Here is a 19,708-nt window from a genome sequence, read left to right on the forward strand (position 1 = left end):
GCATGAAAAGAATCATTTACATGGAAAGTTAAGACGCCTGCCGCAGCACGTTAATGGAATGGATGCTTCGGTTGCTGAAAACAGATGAAGTGCCGTGCAGCTCGGTGCATCATTATTTAGTTTTGTAATTTCTCTTTAAAAGGACAATAAAAAAAATGCATGTTTCTGTTTGTCAATAAACAAAGGTGTGATATAACCAAATTGGCAAATGTAATGTAATTTGAAAGATGTCTTAAAAAGTCTCATAAAGCAGTGATTTCACTTTCCTTCAGTTACAAGAAGTACCAATAAATAGCCTTAACCCCAACAAGCGGCTTTGACAGCCATGTTGGAAAAATAAAAATAAAAAATCGCCAAAATTAGACCATTTCAGGGCTTGAAACTGCGTAAACAAAAAGAATGGTCAGACTTCAAACTTTCCAACAGTCCCTAAACTAAAAATATATGACATGCGTTTTGGAAAATGAGTCACAGTCTTGGTAACTAAGGAAAAATTTAGAGTCATTCGGAGTGAACTGCAGGCTGTGTTAGCTGTGTACAGAGGAGTAACGTGTTAGCAAGCTGGTGGAAGATACATTAAAAACAGCAACAAATGTTGAGATTGTAAAAAAACAAGTAGTAAAATATCTATAGTACGTAAAGCCACCATTTTTTCCAGGATTAGTAACACTTGAGGGTGCTTGTTAGACTTTTTTTTAGTTTTTGCAACATAAATAATCAAATCAATTCAATTTCGTTTTTGCCTTTTACATGATTTACGGCATTATAACTATGTCATACTTCACAAAAGACATTTTTAACACGCTCTCTATTAGTAGCCACGGTTGGGCTGTTTCTTTAGAGGTGCAGGACTTTATATTGCTGTGAAACATGAGCCCACAGTGAGTAAAAATGTGACAGGAGCAAAAATATATCCTTGGAGTTCACGAGGATGAATGTCATTTACAAAGGTCAGTGATGTTAGTTTTAAAAAGGTTTACATGCTTTCTACGGAACATCTATCATCTATATGTGGATCTTTAAATAAGATGCTATAGTTTGTGTGTAACGTGCACAAACAAGACTGTAAGGGCAGCCTCTGTGGTAGTAAAACAGTCCATAAAAAGCCCTTTACAGACATGGGATAAGTGACATTGCAGGCTTCATCAATATGCTCGTGCTGTCATTCATACATCGGTCACTTTTATGTTACAGCTTCACACATGCTCGTGAGTGATGGAGAGAGCTGCCGTACATTATTAGTCATTCACACATGATCAGGCGGTAAATCATGCAATGTGCTGTCTAAGGCGTAATGATAAACACTGAACCTAAACTGGTAGCTTATCAAACAACCAATAGAGTTTATTAATGATTCTTCCAGTCACCACCCAGAAACCTGGAGTAAACTAACCTGTTAAAGTCACTCTTCTTTGCAGTAAAGTTTGATTTTTTAATAGATATTTTTGGAAGCAAACTGCATCTTTTGTGCTCTCGGGGATTTTTAAGGAGACTCATGTTCCCAAATCAGTTCACACAACTCAAAATACTTTGCTTAGGCGGATCTTTCTCTTAATTTGTGCTGTTTGACCTGCTAGGATCAGCAGCTTTTCCAGAAGAAGTTACAGGCTGCTCATTCAGAAGGCTGCTTAACGGAAAGCAGTGCATGTTTGAAAGTAGCTCCAATGAACAGAAGTCGGTTTATTTGTTGTATTTGTGATCGAAAATTGGACGAGAAGGTCTGTGGATGACGCTGTCACGCTGTTCTCATCGAGCCATGCGACAAAAAGGCCACTGGGGGCTATCTGGACCCCGGTATCAGATGGGATCCCCGGTGCTACAAAGCATCGTCCCAAAGCAAAGCTGTGCCGATAAAGTCCTCGAACCCTGTGTCACCACCACACACGCCGACACAACTCTTGATCTCTTCCGTGTGAAATCCTGTTAGATACACTTTTTTGCTTGTATTTTTCCTTGTATTTCATTCCTGCTTCTGGGTAAGAAGGTGCACATATGGGCACAGGTACGAGCATGAGTTATGCCGCAGTGTGACCTTCTACAACTTGGCTGAAGCTGAAGAATGAATGAAGCGAGATGTGTGCAGAGTTTGGGTATGGAGGGATTTAATCTGGCTTTGGGGAGCAGAGTTTATTGGAGCCTTAATTGATCATAATTAGGGGGTCAGACCATTTGGCCGGGTGGAATTAATCCCAGCACCTGCTCTGTATGAATATGCATCGCGGCGTCCTCCTCTTTCTTCCTCCTCAGCGCCTCGCTCTTTTCATGCCTCTCAGTCACTCCGAGCGTGTTGTTGACCAAACCTTTTTAGCTGCCTCCATCTACCGCCGGACAAAAGGCTTTGAGAGGCGCTCAGACTCGTCCACGAGGACCATTGTGCTGTTAACAATGTTGTTTAGCCCCCGTCGAACGCTGCCGATATTGTGTCCCGGAGGCTGATGTCTCTATGTCAAGCAGCAGGCTGATGGAAGGGCTATTCCACAGCTGCTCATACAGCGTGGCACGGACATGACTTTGAATAGCCATTCAGGACTGGATGGTTTTCTAGAGAAGAACTCATCTGAGAGACTCTAGTCGTATAGAGAGAGTGTATGCTCTCATGTTTTCCATTTGTTGGAGTGGCGGTGATACGTCCCTGAACACCAGCGATATTCTGCTCTCAAATAAACAACTTATGGAAGAGTCTGGCGTCCGGTTCTGGTGCCGCGCTGTGTTCTGGTGTGGCTTTCTGAATGGGTCCAGTTTGACTGCGCGACCACAGCTATGTGAACCATAGACAAATGGAGGCATGCGTGTGTTTTTAGACCGACGGCGGTCTCGGGTTCGTCTCCGCTGGGATAAAGCTTAGTCACAACACTTTCAGAAAATTTCAGTGAATCGCTTTGCTTCATTTCTTTAATTAACTCCCCCCTCCTCCTCAAATTGTGATGCACATTTGGCCCCCAGAAACATTCAAACAGCTCAGGCATGTCGCTCGCTGTGTTTTCTCCTGTGTGATTTCCCCCTTTTTGGCTCTGCTCTTTTTCACACTCCTCACTCGCTGGACTTTTTTCTCCTACACTCACTCATGCATTCACATTAATCCACACACACTCTCTGTTTGAGCCTCCCCAGTAGCTGCCCGCCTCCCTGCTCTCCTCCTTGGGGTCATTGTGGTATTTAGGGTCAGACAAGAGTTCCAGTCATTGCGCCCTCCCCGCTGCCTCCCAGGCAGGGCTGCAGCCATTTACACGCCAGCTTGTCTCGGCCAATCGCCTCAAACGGCTGTGGAAAACCGCCTTGGCTGCATCGAGCCCCGCATCCTCCTCCCAGCCAACGGAAAAGCTGGATATAGGAAAAACAACACCGTTGAGTAGTGGAGCCTTTTTTTTTTTCTTGCAGCGGGGGACTGTAAATGGATGAGAGCTATAAAACATCCTTGCTTCTCCTTCTGAGAGAGCTCTTCTGTTGAGAACTTTTCACTTTTTCCTCCCTGCTCTCTGGCTTTTCCTCTTGGCGCTCCGTTACCCAGGGTTACCCTGGGAGGATTGTGATTCGCTGCTCCCTCCAAAGCCGGGAGGGAGTTTCCACGTGTCCTCCAGTGTGTCTGTGAGTCAGATGCAGTGTGCGTGTGTGTGTGTGTGTGTTGCTTTAAGACTCAACAAGCCTTCGCTGGGAGAATCCACTTTGAGATCAGAGAACACCAGCTAGATTTCTCCTTTGCGAGCTCTTCAAAGAGCTTTTAGATTAAAGCCGGGCCACAGAGGTAAGGCATGTTATGGACTCTGTGTTTTATCTTTCTCTCCCTTTGTTTCTCCTATTTACTGGATTAGGAGGAGGCTGGAGTGAAGAGGTTGCATTGTGTTCCTCATTGTCCACACGCACAGGTGTGGTTTACATTGTGTGTTTGCATGTGTGAGTGCTGTTCAGTTCCCACCTGTAGCAGCTTGATAGAAGCTTCAGTTTTTATCTAGTGTGTGGTCTGCCTCACTGTATAAACTTCCAGCCTTGTAAACAAAGATACAACAAAGTGACCTTTCCCACTCTCAGACTTTATCACTTCTTGCCAGTGTGTTTCAGTTTTGTTAGCATTTCATGCCTGACTCACTTCGACTCATGAGAATAACTGAGTTTTACACACTCACCGCCTTGTCTGGGCTTCGTATCTCAGGCTGAAGTTGTTGCGTGCTCGCTTGTTGGGGGCGCATTGTTTGAATGTGTTTGGAAACATTTTCATTTTCTTGGCATCACTGTGGAATGGCAGTGGCATACGTGTATAAATCTTTCAGAAGGCTGCCATGTAATTTTTGGTCGGGAGCCAGGCGCAGAGCTTCTAAATGTATAATGAAAAGTCCGAGAGACACTTAACAAGCACTTTGATGGATGTTTGGTGGCTTTGGCTGGATCCACCACACAGTAATATGGGCTTTCAGCGAGTGATTCATAGATAGACATTTCTCCTCATAAGCAAACAACCGCAGGATACTTCAAATCTGCTTCATATGACAAAAACTCAGCAGGAGACGGCCTGGTCTTTGGCTCCAAATAACAGTATATTCTCTTGTTCTTCCTGTTTTTGCACTCAAAGAACTTGTTTTGCATAAGTCTGAATCGAAGCTGTGACTTAAAGCTTTAGGCGCGCTGCTCCTTTAAGAGCTCAGTTGTTGCAGCGCCAGAGGAAAGTGATAAGAGACAAATCCCATGGGCTGCAATTTGACAGGAGGAAGGCAGCGCGATTGTGTTAACAGTCAGTACCAATAACAAATGACCTCAGAGCTCCCGATTCAGAGCGTAATAATTCAGAAGAAAATGAAATTTTGCTTGCGACTTGTCGTTTACATCGGGGTCATTCTGTGTCAGTTCAGACAGAATTTAAGAACTGTGTTGCTGCACCATCTCAGATTTTGTTCAGAGTTTAGGAGCCAAAGTTAAGTCCTGCAAAATAGTTTGGCTGAATTTTGAGAATTACGTATGCAGTCAGACCTGGGATTTTTGCTATTTTTAGTCTCCACAAAACCCCTAAAAACATATTACTTGGGAAGACATCTAAAGGGTTCAATGTTTCCTGAAATAAAGCTCCCACAGCCATAAAATCTAGTGAGGACAAAGACTAAGTTATTTCCAACAGATCTAAATGGTCAGATAGCTCCAAGCAGAAGCCAAATTTGTAATTATTAAAGTGCAGAAGTTTCAAATGAGGATGCATCTTTATTTCCTACTAAAAATACAGCCTTTGGTCGATATTTTAGTAACTTTTGAGGTATCTAACTTCAGTAGAATTTCATGTTTGGCAAATACGACAAGCAAAGGTTCCAGTTCTTTGCTATTTTGACATGCAACAGTGCTGATGTGGATTCATTCATAGGACCAGAAAAACTGTGGTCCTAAAAACAGATGTGCATAGCGATCTATATATTGTCATTATAGGTGCAAAGTTGGTACAAGTTGCTTCTATGTTTTCTTCCTGAACATACTGAATGTTCCCATACATACATTTGAAATAAGCACCGAACGGAGAAAGTGATTACATAAAATGACACGGACCAACCCGTTGCTGATTTATGATTTTTTCCACCAGAAACACGTGCTAACTAAGCAAAGCGACACATGGATGGCTTATATTTTCACCATGATTGCTGTACTGAATGTACTCATTTGGGGAAACCACTGAAAAAGTCAAGCAAGATTTCTGAATCTAAGATTTTATGGCTGAGTTGGTTCAAAAAAACAGCACCAGCAGCATCATGATTACTGTGAGGCTTAGTTCTCCTGGGAATTGCCCCGTGTTTCACACTGCTGTGTCAATAGTTTGTTTCTTCTGCTTTGTTTCTCAAGATTCAAGGACACAAGGGTCGGAATTCCAAATGTAGCATCCAGACTTTGCGTGCACAAGTTTGGGTCTGTGAAAGAAGTTGTAGCTCCTGTTCAACAAATGCATGGTGGTCCTCAAGAAGGAAAAAGACTTACTTAACACCTAGTGTACCTAATGTGTTTATACCAATGCCGAGGTGTGGCCCGTTCCTCGCCGTTATCCCGAACCTAAAACAGACACAGTGTCAGACTAAACATGGAGCTTACGTAGGAGTCGCCCAGGGGCAGCTCGAGAAGAATGCCAGGTCATGGGGTGTGCCGAGAAGCGATGGGGTGGCAGTGGTCCCTTGGCCCCTGAGCAGATGGCCTGTAGGAAGCCTTTTGACGAGAACAGAGGAGTGAAGGGGAAGAGGGAGGGAGAGTTCAAGACTGGGCGCCGTGGTTTGCAGCTAAAAGGAAGACTTGTCTTGTTGTTCTCTCCAAATAGTCGCACAATACTCCGGTTCAACTCGCGGCAGAAGGCGAACGTGTGTGTCTTAGGGTTTGTGTGTTGGCACGCCTTTGAGCCTTTCATACTCGCAGCCCTGCTCTGCCTGAATAAACTTTGCAAGAAAAGCACAAGTAGTGGCGTTAAAAGAAAGCAGTCACTGTGACAAGTTCGACAACCGGCTTTATGTTGACTGCTGGTGTTGTTGGCAGCTGCTTTCTCAGTCTTCGCTCCAGAAAGAGCATTGTTTAGTTGTCCTATTCATGTTTTAATCATTTTAACTTGACTTTCTAGCTTCTGGATGCAAGACTAAATATTCTTATGCTGTCAGTGCAAAGTGGTGATGCCAGCAGACGTTAAGAGTCAGGTGGTGTGTGCACAGTGGAGGTTTTAGATGTGGGATATGAAGGGATAAAGAGGAGTTCAGTTAGAAAAAAAAATGCCAGTTTCCCACTGGTTTTCTAGGTTAATGAAGGGGGCTGAAATGTTTAGAGCTGGATCATTCAAGTGCAGTTGACCATGTGTGCATAAACACTCCTGGCTTGGCTTTGTCCAGGATTCATATGAACTGTGGGTCCACTAGTGCGACGAAATTATTGGTGCATTACTGGGGAAAAAAAGCAGCTTACATAGGTGGGTTCAGGATTATAGTGCCCAGACTGTTTCTCTCAGCATCAGTGCTGCTTGTATTCAGCGTCTTTTCCCTTTAACTCATGACGAAGTGTTTAGATAATCCCCTGATCAGCTCAGAGTGATGGTTCAAGTTCATTACCAGGCCTGCGCGTCTCCAGCCAAGTTTCCACTGTACTTTCAAGTGCTACTATTTCACACTTATTCTAAACAGTTGCAGAAGAAAAGAATAATTTCCCTCCTTGTCATGTTCTTTTTCGTAGCAGCCTAAATCGTTGCCACGTCCTTGAACTTTGCACCTTCTGCGAGTCACCTTTAAAACGTCCAGAGCCACTGGAATTTCCTTCTCAAATTAATGTATGAAGCACACCCTTGAACGGTAGTCCATTTACTCAGCCAACACCGTTTAATCTCACCTCTCAGTCAAGGTGCATCCAAGCAGCAGAAGATAAACTCTTAATGCTACAGATCACTTAATCCAGAAGGTTAGGGCTTTTGGCAGCGGGCTGTCTGCGCTGCAACCTTACACATGCTGTACGTGTGCTGCGAGGCTTAGTGGAGTTAGCGCTGTTTGAAAGGAGCCTTCTTGGGAGCGAGAGGTACATGCGCGCAGTCGGGTTGTATTACACACACAAGACAGAGTCACGCTGCCTCAAGATTGCTACAAGACGCCTGGTGCCTCCGCAAAGACACTCTTCTCTCCTTGGATCCTGCCCCTGGACAAATTTGGCGATGACAAGTGAAAAAAAAAAAAAAGGAGTAAGCTAAGATTCCAAGGTTTAAAAATAAACAGACGGGTAAACTGTAGCCGGCTTTGAAAAATGTTCCAACCGTGATCAAAGACGACGTCATTTACTTGCGGAGAGGTGGAAAAATGCAACAAATGTTTGGTTTGGATGGCTGTTTGGGGAGGGTGAAGTTCTGCCAGAGTGGCAGTGCTCTACTGTGCTGCCTTGCACAGTACAAAGCTTGGTTGATGTGACGCTACTGGGATGACAAGTTGAATTTTATTGGATTTGTTTGAATTTTTACGTGCATGTTCAGAGGAATTGTTTAGGGGCATTGTCGGTATCATTTGTTTTTTCAAACCTTTTTGCAAAGTTTGTTTTTTAAATTTCCTTATAATCTCATACGTGAGACGATCTCAGATCGTGGTGGAGCCGTAGTTGTGTTTCAGTATTGCACTGATTTGTTGATCTCAGTAAGAAACAAGCAATGTTGCCTACCAAACACTGTCCTGTGCCAAATCCTGGGATTAAGTCTACTCTTTAACTGGCGCACCTGTTATCAAACATGGAGCTCATTACATGAAGTAAATTGCAGTGCCACGGAGAGAGACTAAGTCCACTTCTCCTCGTGTCTTTCAGATGAACCGGACAACAAAGGAATGAGTTTGTTCTGAGAAATGAGGCGAAGAGAACCGTCAACATAGAACCTCCAATCTGAGAAGAGACTTTCAGAGAGGTGAGTCTAAAAGCTGTAGCCTTCATGTCTGAGTTGTCAGTGTATTAATGCTTGATTATGATTAACTCTCAAATTAAAATATCTTAAAAATCTGTCAATTCTCTGTTAGCCATAGTGTACAACTGTCACTGCTCCAGAGTATGACCATTTTAGTCCCAAATGCAACCAAAAATCTGTCAAGTGAAACTAAACATTTTCATTGGCTGCACTGGTGCACCTGGCCTCCAGCAGGTCTGTCCTTGTGTGCGTCTTGGTGGACTGTCCTCTAACAAACACTTGGTTTCATCTTGGGTAAACCAGACACCACAATGGCTTATGTTACTCTTTTCATACTAATTTTGGTCACACCTCTGTTTGAGCTGCTGCTTTGCAGTAACTGAGCAGAGATTAGAGGCGTCTCTTTGCACAACCACGTAGTAGCATCTGCCGATACATGTGAGGTGTTTAGGGAACTTTGGAAAATTGTAGCCTCTGCAGATTGTCTGGATGTGGTGCATGTAGGGGGGTACCTGTAAATTGCATCCCCAAAACTTGTGTTTCAGCATCAGGCACCAGCAAAACAAAGCAGTGATTTGATAATACATTTTAACACTGCTACAATATAGGACAAGAAGAGCTGCATTTTATTACCTCTGGTGAGGCTTAAATCCAAGATCATCCTTTTAAAAAAGAGATAAATGTAGAAAACATTTATTTGCACCTTCAATTTTGTTCACAATGATTTGCAAAATGTGATAAGATGTTACCAGCATGTACAGGAACTGACTAAAAAGTATTGCTTAATATGAATTATTCACTGTGAGAAATCTGAATGTAAATAAAACTTTAGACACACAGTTGAAACCAATGTAGAAAGTTAATCAGGAGCCTTGACTATGAATGAATGTTACTTTCTCTTCAGATATTTTGGTCATTTTCAATATTGTTTAGTCATTATTTAAGTTGTTTTATGACACCACCATCATCTATAATGTGGTGTGTTGCTAAGCTGGTTTTTAAAAAGATGTTGCATCCATTTCACATTTTGTAAACAGGTTTGTTTTAGCTCCTAATCTATGGGTATGCTAATTCAAAGACCGGAGGCTCGTTGAAGGTGTTTGGCCTCGCCTGCATCCGTTATGTAATCGCATCACAGACAGCACAAGATACAGCAAGAGTCTCTCCCCGGCGCCCTTCAGTCGATCTGTTCCATAGCTCTCTAATGAAAATCTGTCTGGTCACGGCTCTCCGTCACTAATGTAAGAGTGTTGTGGGCAGTCTGGAAGTGATTTTTTCATTGTCCTGAACATTGTCACACATAACAACCGTGGCAGCCTAAAGCCTGTTCATCTCACTTGACTTTTCTGGAGGTACAATGAAAGAATGTAGTAAAATGAAAGGGGGGGTGGACTTTACACCTTAATGACCAGATGTGATAGAGCTGGCTATATTCTTTGAAAGGCATAAGGAAGATATTATACCTGCTGCTGTTTTATTCGGGAAACAGCCACTGCAAACTAAATGATTACGTGTGTGTGTGTGTATGGTATGACTTTATGTGTGCCCATTATTGTTTATGAGTAATAGGTTAATTTTATGTCTCTGATGAACAGGCATTATGTCATACCATGTCATATATATTACACTGCCTTATGTGTGAGTACCATGAATTTTCCAGCTGTACAATGCTAATGACATTACGGTTTTGTTTCCCCTTTTATTTTTTTTTTCCAGGGCAGGATGGGAAATTCAGAGAGTCAGTACAGCATTCAGGGCCCTAAAGGCACGAGCTTTATCTTCCCTGGGAAACAGAAGCCATATTCACTGAAGCTCCGCTCAGCCAAAGACGATGCTCTGTCACCCCATACGTGGTGGAAAAACGCCCCAGTAGGCTCAGGGTACAAGGCCAAGTGTGTCGGCCGTGGCTGTCTGTCCCCTCCTAAAAGCCGGCCGCCTTACTCTGCCCGGCACTGTGACTTTGTCTGCAAGGGACTGAGGGGCAGCCCAAGTGAGCATCGCTGGCATCGGTCCCCTGGATGTGGTATACGACGGCGGCACATGTCAGATGACTACGAGGAAAATCCGTACGGTGCTGAGCTTAACGGACACAGTGACGACCATGATGGCTTAGAGGAACAGAGCAGCCCCAGGGTGGTGATCAAGAAGGATGGCAGTCTCAGAGTGGAGTTCACCAACACCTCAGGCAATCCCCTCTTACTGGACGAAGCTTCTGGCCCCGTCCAGCTCCTCAAGTTCTCTCCCAATTTGGAGTCCGCCTCCACTCCCAGTTTGCCTGGTTCCAGTGGTAGTAGGCAGGATGACCACTGCAGTGGCCCACCACCAGCCTCTACCTCCTCCACAGCAAGGACCAGCAAGGGCAGCTCACTAAGCTCTGATGGCTCCTGGTATGACTCCCCTTGGGGGCCCAGCACAGAGCTCTGTGAGCAGGACCAACCTGCCAGCAGAACTTTAGTGCACTCTCCTGTCCACCAGCTTGACTCCTTTGCAGAACAGTCCCCTCCTGTGTCCATCACAGACCTTTACAGGGACTCCACAATGGCTGCTACTTTCCCCACAGCCAAGGACTTGTCCTCCCAGTTACAGGAGCCTCCACCAGGCCAGAGACAACACCGAGCCTCCTTTGCCGCTGTCTTGGATGTTCCTTTAGAGGAGGAAAACCTAGAGGCCCGACAGTACTCATCGTACACCCTACCCTGTCGCAGGCCCAAAGCTCACACCATTAGTGAGCACCTGAACCAGTACGCTGACCAGGAACCGCAGCAGGAGCAGGCTGGGCTGGACTTCATCTTCCATAAGAAGGACTCCATCAAAAACCGCATCAGACGCCTCAGTGACTGGACGGGCAGCCTCAGCCGCAAGAAGAGGAAGTCTCAGGTGAGTCTGATTGGGGTCGGTGTTGGGCTCATATAGAGTTTGTCTTGTGCTCAGCAGTCTTTAATGATTTATGCTGCTTTATCACTCACAGGGTTCATACAGGGATCTTACCTACACGGTATGTGAAACAATAGGCTGCGTAGATGTAGTGTTGGTAGTCACCTCATAACCCATGGCCAGCTCCTGTTGTTTTAGCATTCAGTATATTAATTCACCATTATCCCATCTTCTGTAGCTCCTTCATAACTAACTCTAGACAGGAGAGAGTAGCAACGATGCACAGACAGCTTCCTGCCTGGCAAGGTTTATTTGATCGTGAGCCTCAGCGGTTGTCCTGGCATGAGTGGGAACCAACCACCGTCCTCTGGTCTTTTAGCACCACAACACCAGCTGTCTGAGGACAGGGCACAGTGGGGTGGCCCAAAATGAAATCTGTAAGGCAGCCAGCGCTGGGTCTTGTTGTTTTTGTGAGGATGGGATAAGGATGGGAGTGACTTTTAATACAATGCAAGACATGGATGATCCTCCGAGGAAGAGAAGCCAGGCGCTGATATGCAGATATCTCGATGACATTTCTTGGGTGGGTATTGGAAAAGTATTATCACTTACGGATCGTTTGTGATTAGTTGTTTAGCGTTCAGTGCATGTTGATGTGTTTAGCGGCTTTGTCGGTATCCAATCAGACGAACGTGTACGCTGTAAGAGTGTCGATCTAGCTGCATGGATTTTAATTACAATTTGCGTAAAACAAGTTTTGAAAGCTTCTTCTTACTGATATCTGAGAGAAAGTTGTTTTTGAACCGTAGCAGAATGCGAGCGTGAAATGCATATGAGACGCAGAGCAGTCAGCCGATATTTACATATATGATTTCCCAGGGGTAAAATGATACTTGTACCATACAGACACGGGCCAGAGGAGAGGTTGGAAATAACCACAGCTTGTCTGCATGTTGCCGACACATGTTTCCAAGAACCATGTGACTTTGTTGTACTAATGCTACATTCTCACAAGCTTTAATTTGACATAAAACATTTGTTTAAACTGAGCCTGAACCCGCGTCCCCTTCTGTCTTTGAGGCTTGAAAGCAATTGTCTCTGCGTTAATTCGTTTAGCTTTGCCTTGTAAAAGTTTTAAGAATGCTGTTTGGGTACTGCCAAGAGAATAGCTGTAAGCCTTTGAGAGGCTCTGCAGAGTGAAACTAAATCCTCACTGAAGATTTAACTCCACCCCTCCTCTAATGTTAATGAATGACTTATGGTTGTTCTGGTTGTTGTGTGCAGATTTTCTGGGCTCCCCTCACGTTCCTCAGAGAATAAATCTGCTAATAGGGATTGGTGTTCAGTCATTTGGGTGTTAGAGCAAAACAAAGGATAGAAAGGAACAATTGGAGTATTGAGAAGGCATTTTCTTCTTTGCTGGTGTAACAATCTGTGAGCCTCTCCTTGTGTTTAAACGACAGATAATCTTGAGGGAAATATATGAGATGCTTTGCCGTGACACTGTTACCTGACCCTGTGGTGACAAATATCCAGTAGACTGGCAGTATTCATTTTGAGCGTTATGCAGCTTTCACTTTCCTTTAATAATGCCCCTCTCTGAAGCTCCTGCTTGCCATAACACCATGCTAATTTATGGCCATGTGTTGGTGCAGGCTAGGACTCCTTCGTCTAGTTTAGTTTTTGTTTGCTTACCCAGAAATCAGATTGCTGTAAGGTTGCTTTACAGCCTGTAGAAATCTGTAAGACACTTTGAAAAACAAAAGAATTGCTAATTACAGGTATTTGTATCAAGCAGGGATCTGGTTTTAGAGAGAAACGCGCATAAAGACTAGATCTGTATGAATGCACTGATGAGGCCTGCCGCCAGTTTATATTAAAGTCACTGAAATGCTTAAAACTGGCCTTCAGACCTAATTTCCTCTGTCATTCAGGGGCTGTTTTGTTGCCAAACTTCCAAGTACCATACATCTCCAAGGGCCTCCTTTCAGCAGGTCAACCAAAATCAGGAGCACCTCCAGCTCCGGTTCCCCTCCACCTGGACTTGTGGGTTTAAAGGTCACACTGCGACCCTGATGCCAAAGACCAAGAACCTGCTTGTAATGAAAAGCAGCTGGACGAGAACTGGGAGAGGGAGGATAAATTTGGTGCTGTGCTGGCTAAAAGAAACTGCAGAAAGACACGCCCTGTGCACAGCGCGCATTTTCCTACAGCTAAAGTATACAAATAGTGTGAGTTTTATGGTGGCAGGTGGACATAATGCTCCAACAAAGGCTGTCCTCAACGCTGAGTTCAGGGAGTTCACTGCTGCTCTGTATGTTAAACGTGAGTTCTGAGCTGTCTTGTTACAGGATGTAAGAGGGGAAAAAATTTGAATTGCTTGCTAAATATGGAAAAGGGACAGTAAAAACAGCATGAAACATGAATAAGGACGGAGAAGATGTGGACGGAGCTGAGTGAGACACATGAGTAAACAAAAAAAATGGAAAATGAGTTCTGGCATGACAGCACATACTGTGCGTCTGCATGTTGAGAGTGCTCCACGCTGTTGCCAGGGGCAGAATCGATGCTGCAATCTACTCAAGTGTAGGTAGGCTGTCATTAGGCATGAAAGGGTGCAATTCCATCAAGTGTTCATTTGGGGAATTGGGAAGCCGCATCAGACCTCAAATGACGTGAAATTGTCTGAGCCTGGAGGGTTCCAACCTCCCAGGTGCCATCACAGGAAATTTGTCCCACTTCTCAGCCTAGCGAAAAATTTAGAGACTGTAATGCAGACTTTGAAGTAGGTTCGAGTGGTTTGACTAGATTTTTCAAAAGTTTTGGAGTGCCTTGGGGCTAATTGAAAGGAGCACAGTTGATTTCTGTCCCAATGTAGGCTCACAGAAGCTTGCTGTATGTACAGAAATCTGTACGTCTGGGGGCAAACATGGGGTGTTTAGCCTGAAAGTAGATGTGAACAATGAATCTCAATAATAATGTGTGAAACCTACAAACCGGAGCTACACTCCCACTGACAGCTAATCAATAACGCTGCAATATTTAGTTGTCACGATATTCAGATCATTCACTCTTTGTCCTCTCACCCTCCTCTAATGACACTTTTCGTGCTATTTCTGCCTCCACAGGAGACCAGGTACAAAGACCTGAGCGATGCCTTTGACAGTGGGGTTGATGGACTGACTGCAGACACCAGCTCCCCCTCACAGGTCTCCAGCGTCCTCTGGTTCCCCGGAGCATCCAGGGCCCAATCTTCAGGAGCCATTCACCAAACAACCAGCGACGCCCTCCGCCAGAACATCTACGAAAACTTCATGAGGGAACTGGAGACTGGCGCCGGACAGGGAGGAGGAGGAGGAGGAGGAGGCGAGAGAAGAGACCCGTCAACAGGCACTGAGGAGGGTGAGAGCAGCAGCGAGTCGGCCGAGGGCTCCCTGGAGGAGCTGGACCTTCTGTTTGAGAAGGAGCAGGGGGTGGTCCGACGGGCCGGCTGGCTCTCTTTCAAACCCCTTGTCACCCTGCACAAGGACAGGAAGCTGGAACTGGTGACCCGCCGCAAGTGGAAGCAGTACTGGGTGACCCTGAAAGGTGAGCTTGGATCTTCTCTACTTGAAAATAAGCCAAAGAAACCGCTGACTTGTTGTTTCAGAAAAATCCAGAGTTAAGTAGATTATCCAAATTTCCACTCTCTAATTCAGTTTTGACAGGCAGGTAGGTTCCTGTTTATGCTCCGGGCTTTTCTCTCAACAGCAGTCATGTCCTTGACTGTAGCATCACAGCTGACACTAAGTGATTGTCCTTCCCTCCTACCCTAAACACTTCCAGGGAATTATGCTGTTGCTTCGGGCCAGACGGATAAAATTAGCCTGTGAAATGTGGCTGTATGTTCACATACTGCCTTTATAGGACTGTATGTATAAAAGATAACCTCTGTACGAAAAAGATGAGGGATAAAAAGGGACGGTCTTGTAAGTTTTATGATTCCAAGTGGCCTCCTTGGTGTATGTGAAACTTTGCTTTTTTGCTGAAATCTACTTACTACGTTTACTTCGGTGTTTTTACCAGGGATCGACTGATGTGTTTTGTTTACGTACATTTGCAGTAAAAATGAAAATCTTGGTGTCAAAATTTAGAAAAACACAAATTTCCAATACCAAATTTTATTGAGATGCCTTTGTTTGTTCAGGTATGTTTAGTTAAATGACAACTTTCTGACGTTTATTCTTTAGCGTTGACGGACTATAATTGGTGACTAGTAACCAATCAGATTGTGCTGTGGGCGGGACATTATTCAAAACTGCCGAGTGGTGAAAACAAGAATGCTGTATTTTTGAATGAATTTAATTTATTGCAAAGTAATTTTAAAAAAATCTGATCATTTAAAAAAAATGCTGAATATCAGATGCAATAATCTGCAAAACCAATAGCTGGTCAACCTCTAATGTTTAGTAAGATGTCTACAAATTATCTGGTAACAACAACAACAGTTCAGAGAAACTCTGCAAGTTGACATGCAGCTTTCTGCATCTGTTGCTCGTGTACATTCGTGTTCACCTCTCAGTCTTCTCACCTCCCCCCTTTTCGCAGGATGTACATTGCTGTTCTATGAAACTTACGGCAAAGGCTCTCCAGAGCAGGAACTGTCACCTCGCTACGCCCTCCTGGCCGAGGACAGCATCGTCCAGGCCGTCCCCGAACACCCCAAGAAGGAGAACGTGTTCTGCCTCAGCAACTCGTACGGAGACGTCTACCTCTTCCAGGTGAAGCGCATCAGCTCAGACACTGAACATTTGTCTGAAATCCTTTGCTTGTTGTTAGCAGAGCGAAGCCATCTGTGATAATTCTCCTGAATGTTATCCTACACAAGTTTCATTTATTGTTGAATATGTTACCTTTGGTGAGGAGGCAGCTGAGCTCTGTGCTATAGCGGCAGACGTGCTGTCGGGAAACAGAAATATGCAGAATGTTCCCACAGTGCACACTTGCAGAACATGGTTGAATTATATCAGACACACACTTTTTGGCTCCCCATCCCTCGAGTGTAGCATATGAAATTTCAGCCTGTGAGGAACTTGCGAGCAAAGTGGCCAAACTTTCCAACTAAGGGGTCTAAGAGCACATCGAATTTGCCCGTTGTGCTTACTGACCTACATATCCCCACCAAATTCAAACCCGGCCTTTCCCCGCTACCTCCTCCACTTAAGATCACAAGCTTTCCAGACGGCACTAGGTCGCGGTGTCCAGACCTACATTTAATAAAAAAAAGCTCTGTGTGGAGCTGACATGGCCCCAGAGGCAAGCAATGAGAGAGTCAAGTCAGTGACATGAAGACAGCCTTGGTTTCATCCCTTTGTTTCCATTCACATGGCCTGTTGAGCATGAGCCATGTTCATTCAAAACGGGGCTCAAGTGATTTCTCAACCAGTATGTTGCCAAAGTGATAAAAGTATAATATCCATGAAACAGTTTTTTAACAGGGAGAATAAAGGTTTCATTTAAACAACGGTTTATAGCCAGCTCTCTCTCATAGAGGCACGGTTAATCAAGCTTTCTTTTATTGATCCCGCAAAGCCACGCTCACCACCCCATCATCTTTTTTGTGATACATTGTGTGCAGCAATCCAAGGAGATTTATCAGGCTTTGGATCTCTGAATGCAGCTTGTAACGGGAATATTGGCCTTGCCGCTTCATCAAATCCAACCCTCCGTGACTCTTTGCCCTTCCAGGCCAGCAACCAGACCGACCTGGAGAACTGGGTGACCGCCATCCACTCAGCCAGTGCCTCGCTGCTGGCCAAGCGCCAGGGGAAGGAGGATACGGTGCGTCTGCTGCGGAGCCAGGTCCGCGGCCTGCTGCAGAAGATCGACATGGACGGGAAGATGAAGAAGATGGCCGAGCTGCAGCTGACGGTCGTCGGCGACCCCAAGAACCGCAAGGCTATTGAGAACCAGGTGAGGATGTGATGGTGAGACATTAGTTAAATTGAAGTATTACTGAGAGTATTGGAGGTCTTTGTACATTTCATGCCCTTGACACAAATCTCACACGGCATCTGCAGGAACACTTTACAGCATTCATAGATCAGGTGATGTAACATATGCGCTTTTCAAATTTTGCTTTTAAAACTCCTCCGTGTGCTTTTACTCCACATTATACGTGTAATAACCACATGATGTGCCCTACTTAATTTCCCTGATTGTGTGACTGTGGTGGCAAGCCTGTGCTTTATTTTTGTCTGTGGGTGGGTGAAGTGGCCTAAATGCATCATTCCCCTAACGGATCGCGAGGGGCCCAGGGGAGCAGCTCGCTCCCCGAGCATCAGATCGGGATTCCAGATGTTTCCTGGTAATGGGCTCTCAACGTGCATTATCCTCTTCCTCCTCCTCACAGCCTGGGGGAGAATCCAAAGCACCCAGCGCTGTGCTGTAGCCTACATACAGCAGATTACAGTATGAAAAGCCTCTAACCTATAGCTTAGCAAGAGCACAAATACTTTTAGAAGAAATTACTGTTTGTAGTGGAATGTGGGGAAAACCGGCTGCTTTTTTTTAAACACCTGCAAGTCAGGTGGTCAGCGACTTAAGGCGCCAGTTAAAGCAAATTAATACTTTCTGCATCTCCGTAGCCACAATGGACCACAGCTGCTCAAATCCATGCACACGGGACTGCCCATGTTGCTGGTGTAGCCGTCCGTTACGGAGGATTTTCAGGCTCATGTTTGGCGCCCAAAGTGAAAGCATACCTGTGTTATTATAAAGAACAAGCAAGATGGGAGCGGAGATGTCACTGCTTGGCTCCTGGACCGGCTGCCTGCTTGCGTCTGTTTCCAATTAACCAGTATGCCACCTCAGAGAAGACAAAGAGACAGACAGGGGTTGGAGTCAATGATAGGGTCAGAGGGGTATGGACCAGGACTCTGATACAGGCGCCTTGAGGCTGTTGATAGATTTAAGGTTTCGGTGGGGCTGTCTAGAACCAACAGGGCACTACTTTGATGTCCCCGCCTACCCCCCCACTCCACCCATGTGTACTGAAATCAGTGCCAGCAGACCTTGTTTGAAGTCTGCCTTTGCCCCCTTTTGCAAACTCACGTACACACACACAATGTGATCAAGTTGCATTGAGAGACTTATTATGCATTAGGGCTTTTAAAGAGAGCAGGGGGCAGATGTTAAAGAGGCGAATAAGAAAAGATGAGAATCTGTTAAAAGGAAGCCCTGAAATGGGTGTAAATAAGTTGTGTGCTCAGGCCAGATGGGCCCGAACACGCCGTGCTTTTCTCTGAGGCTGGTCGATTGTGTCGCCGCGCTGATTCTAGCCAGCTTGACGCATGAAGCAATAGGGCCTAATCAAAAAATTCTCTTCATCAGTGATGCACCGTAGCGTGAATCATCAAATCGAATTTTATGCCCAGGACTATTTTAAGACATCCCTGAATGAAGACACAGATATGCGAGTGTTGACAAACAGATCCAGATGGCGTGTAAATCAGAAGCATGCGAGGATCTTGTGTGATAGTTATACTTAGACATGAATTTTTTATTTTTTTTTCCAAAGCGCCAACTCTCCCTAAATTTGTCTTTTGCTTTTGAGGAAGGAGCTTATCTGATTCCCTCAGTAATACCTCCATCCCCATCTAAAGTCATCTTCAAACTACTCAGTGGAATTAAATCAAAGTTCCTCCAGAACACTGTGTTTTATGTAATGACCCAAGAATAGCAGGATAAAAAAACGGCGCTTTTCCCCACTTACATCAGAGGATTTATGAACAAGATCCTTAAGTTCAAGCAACACCAAGAATTAGACCAGACAGGACGGCCTTGTGACTCTCGACTTTTCTTTTTTAAAACGCTGGAGTCACCCACGTGTCGGCGGTAAATCATGTTTAGGTAGCAACCGTGCAAACATTGTACGTGACCGCCATTTCCACCCTTCGCTTGTAAAAAGTTGTTTAATATCACTTTTGGAGAGTATAGCCACACATAATCCCTCTTTAGTGCATACTGATTGCTGCTAATTAGAGTTACAGCGTAGAGTTTAAGTGAACCTCTGTAATTTCTGTTGACTGGTGGCCGTAAGTGACAATTACAGGATGATGCTAAAGGCTAAAACACAGTGGAACAGTGACACGAGTTTAGAGGAGTCATGTAGTTAGCAAAGTGACTCAGTGATGACTGTTGCACGGCTTTATCTCTCTACAATTTGCTTCTGGTCATAGCAGACTAAGTGAGGCTAAGGCGGTTAAAATCTCTGAGTGATTAGAAGTGACATGAAATGCAAGTTTTCATTTCTGTGAAGAAAAATGTGTCACTAATTCTTCCAAAAGTTGCGCAGTCTGGTTTTAAAGATCAAAGCGTGTGTTTTGTGTCCCCACATCCACAAGGGTTCCTTCTGCATGTTCGCCCAAAATTTGTACATGCGACAAGTTGAAAACAAATGGAGCTCGAAACAGGTGCTTGCTATGAGGA

The 19,708-nt window shown here is 44.7% G+C and overlaps 1 protein-coding gene across 1 annotated transcript in view; it reads left to right on the forward strand.

Annotated features, from left to right (window-relative positions):
* Positions 1-3,639: 3,639 nt before the first annotated feature.
* tiam2a (TIAM Rac1 associated GEF 2a) overlaps positions 3,640-19,708 on the forward strand; it is a 51,821-nt gene continuing 35,752 nt past the window's right edge. Inside the window, exons 1-6 of the mRNA XM_008276867.1 lie at positions 3,640-3,742; positions 8,272-8,368; positions 10,082-11,242; positions 14,368-14,827; positions 15,827-15,999; positions 16,967-17,191. Of these exons, the coding sequence (XP_008275089.1) occupies positions 10,088-11,242; positions 14,368-14,827; positions 15,827-15,999; positions 16,967-17,191 (2,013 nt within the window). The 5' untranslated portion in view covers positions 3,640-3,742; positions 8,272-8,368; positions 10,082-10,087. The remainder of the gene's footprint in view (positions 3,743-8,271; positions 8,369-10,081; positions 11,243-14,367; positions 14,828-15,826; positions 16,000-16,966; positions 17,192-19,708) is intronic.

Source organism: Stegastes partitus, unplaced genomic scaffold (genome assembly GCF_000690725.1).
Source record: "Stegastes partitus isolate 25-593 unplaced genomic scaffold, Stegastes_partitus-1.0.2 Scaffold82, whole genome shotgun sequence".
In the NCBI taxonomy this organism is placed as follows: Eukaryota; Metazoa; Chordata; class Actinopteri; family Pomacentridae; genus Stegastes; species Stegastes partitus.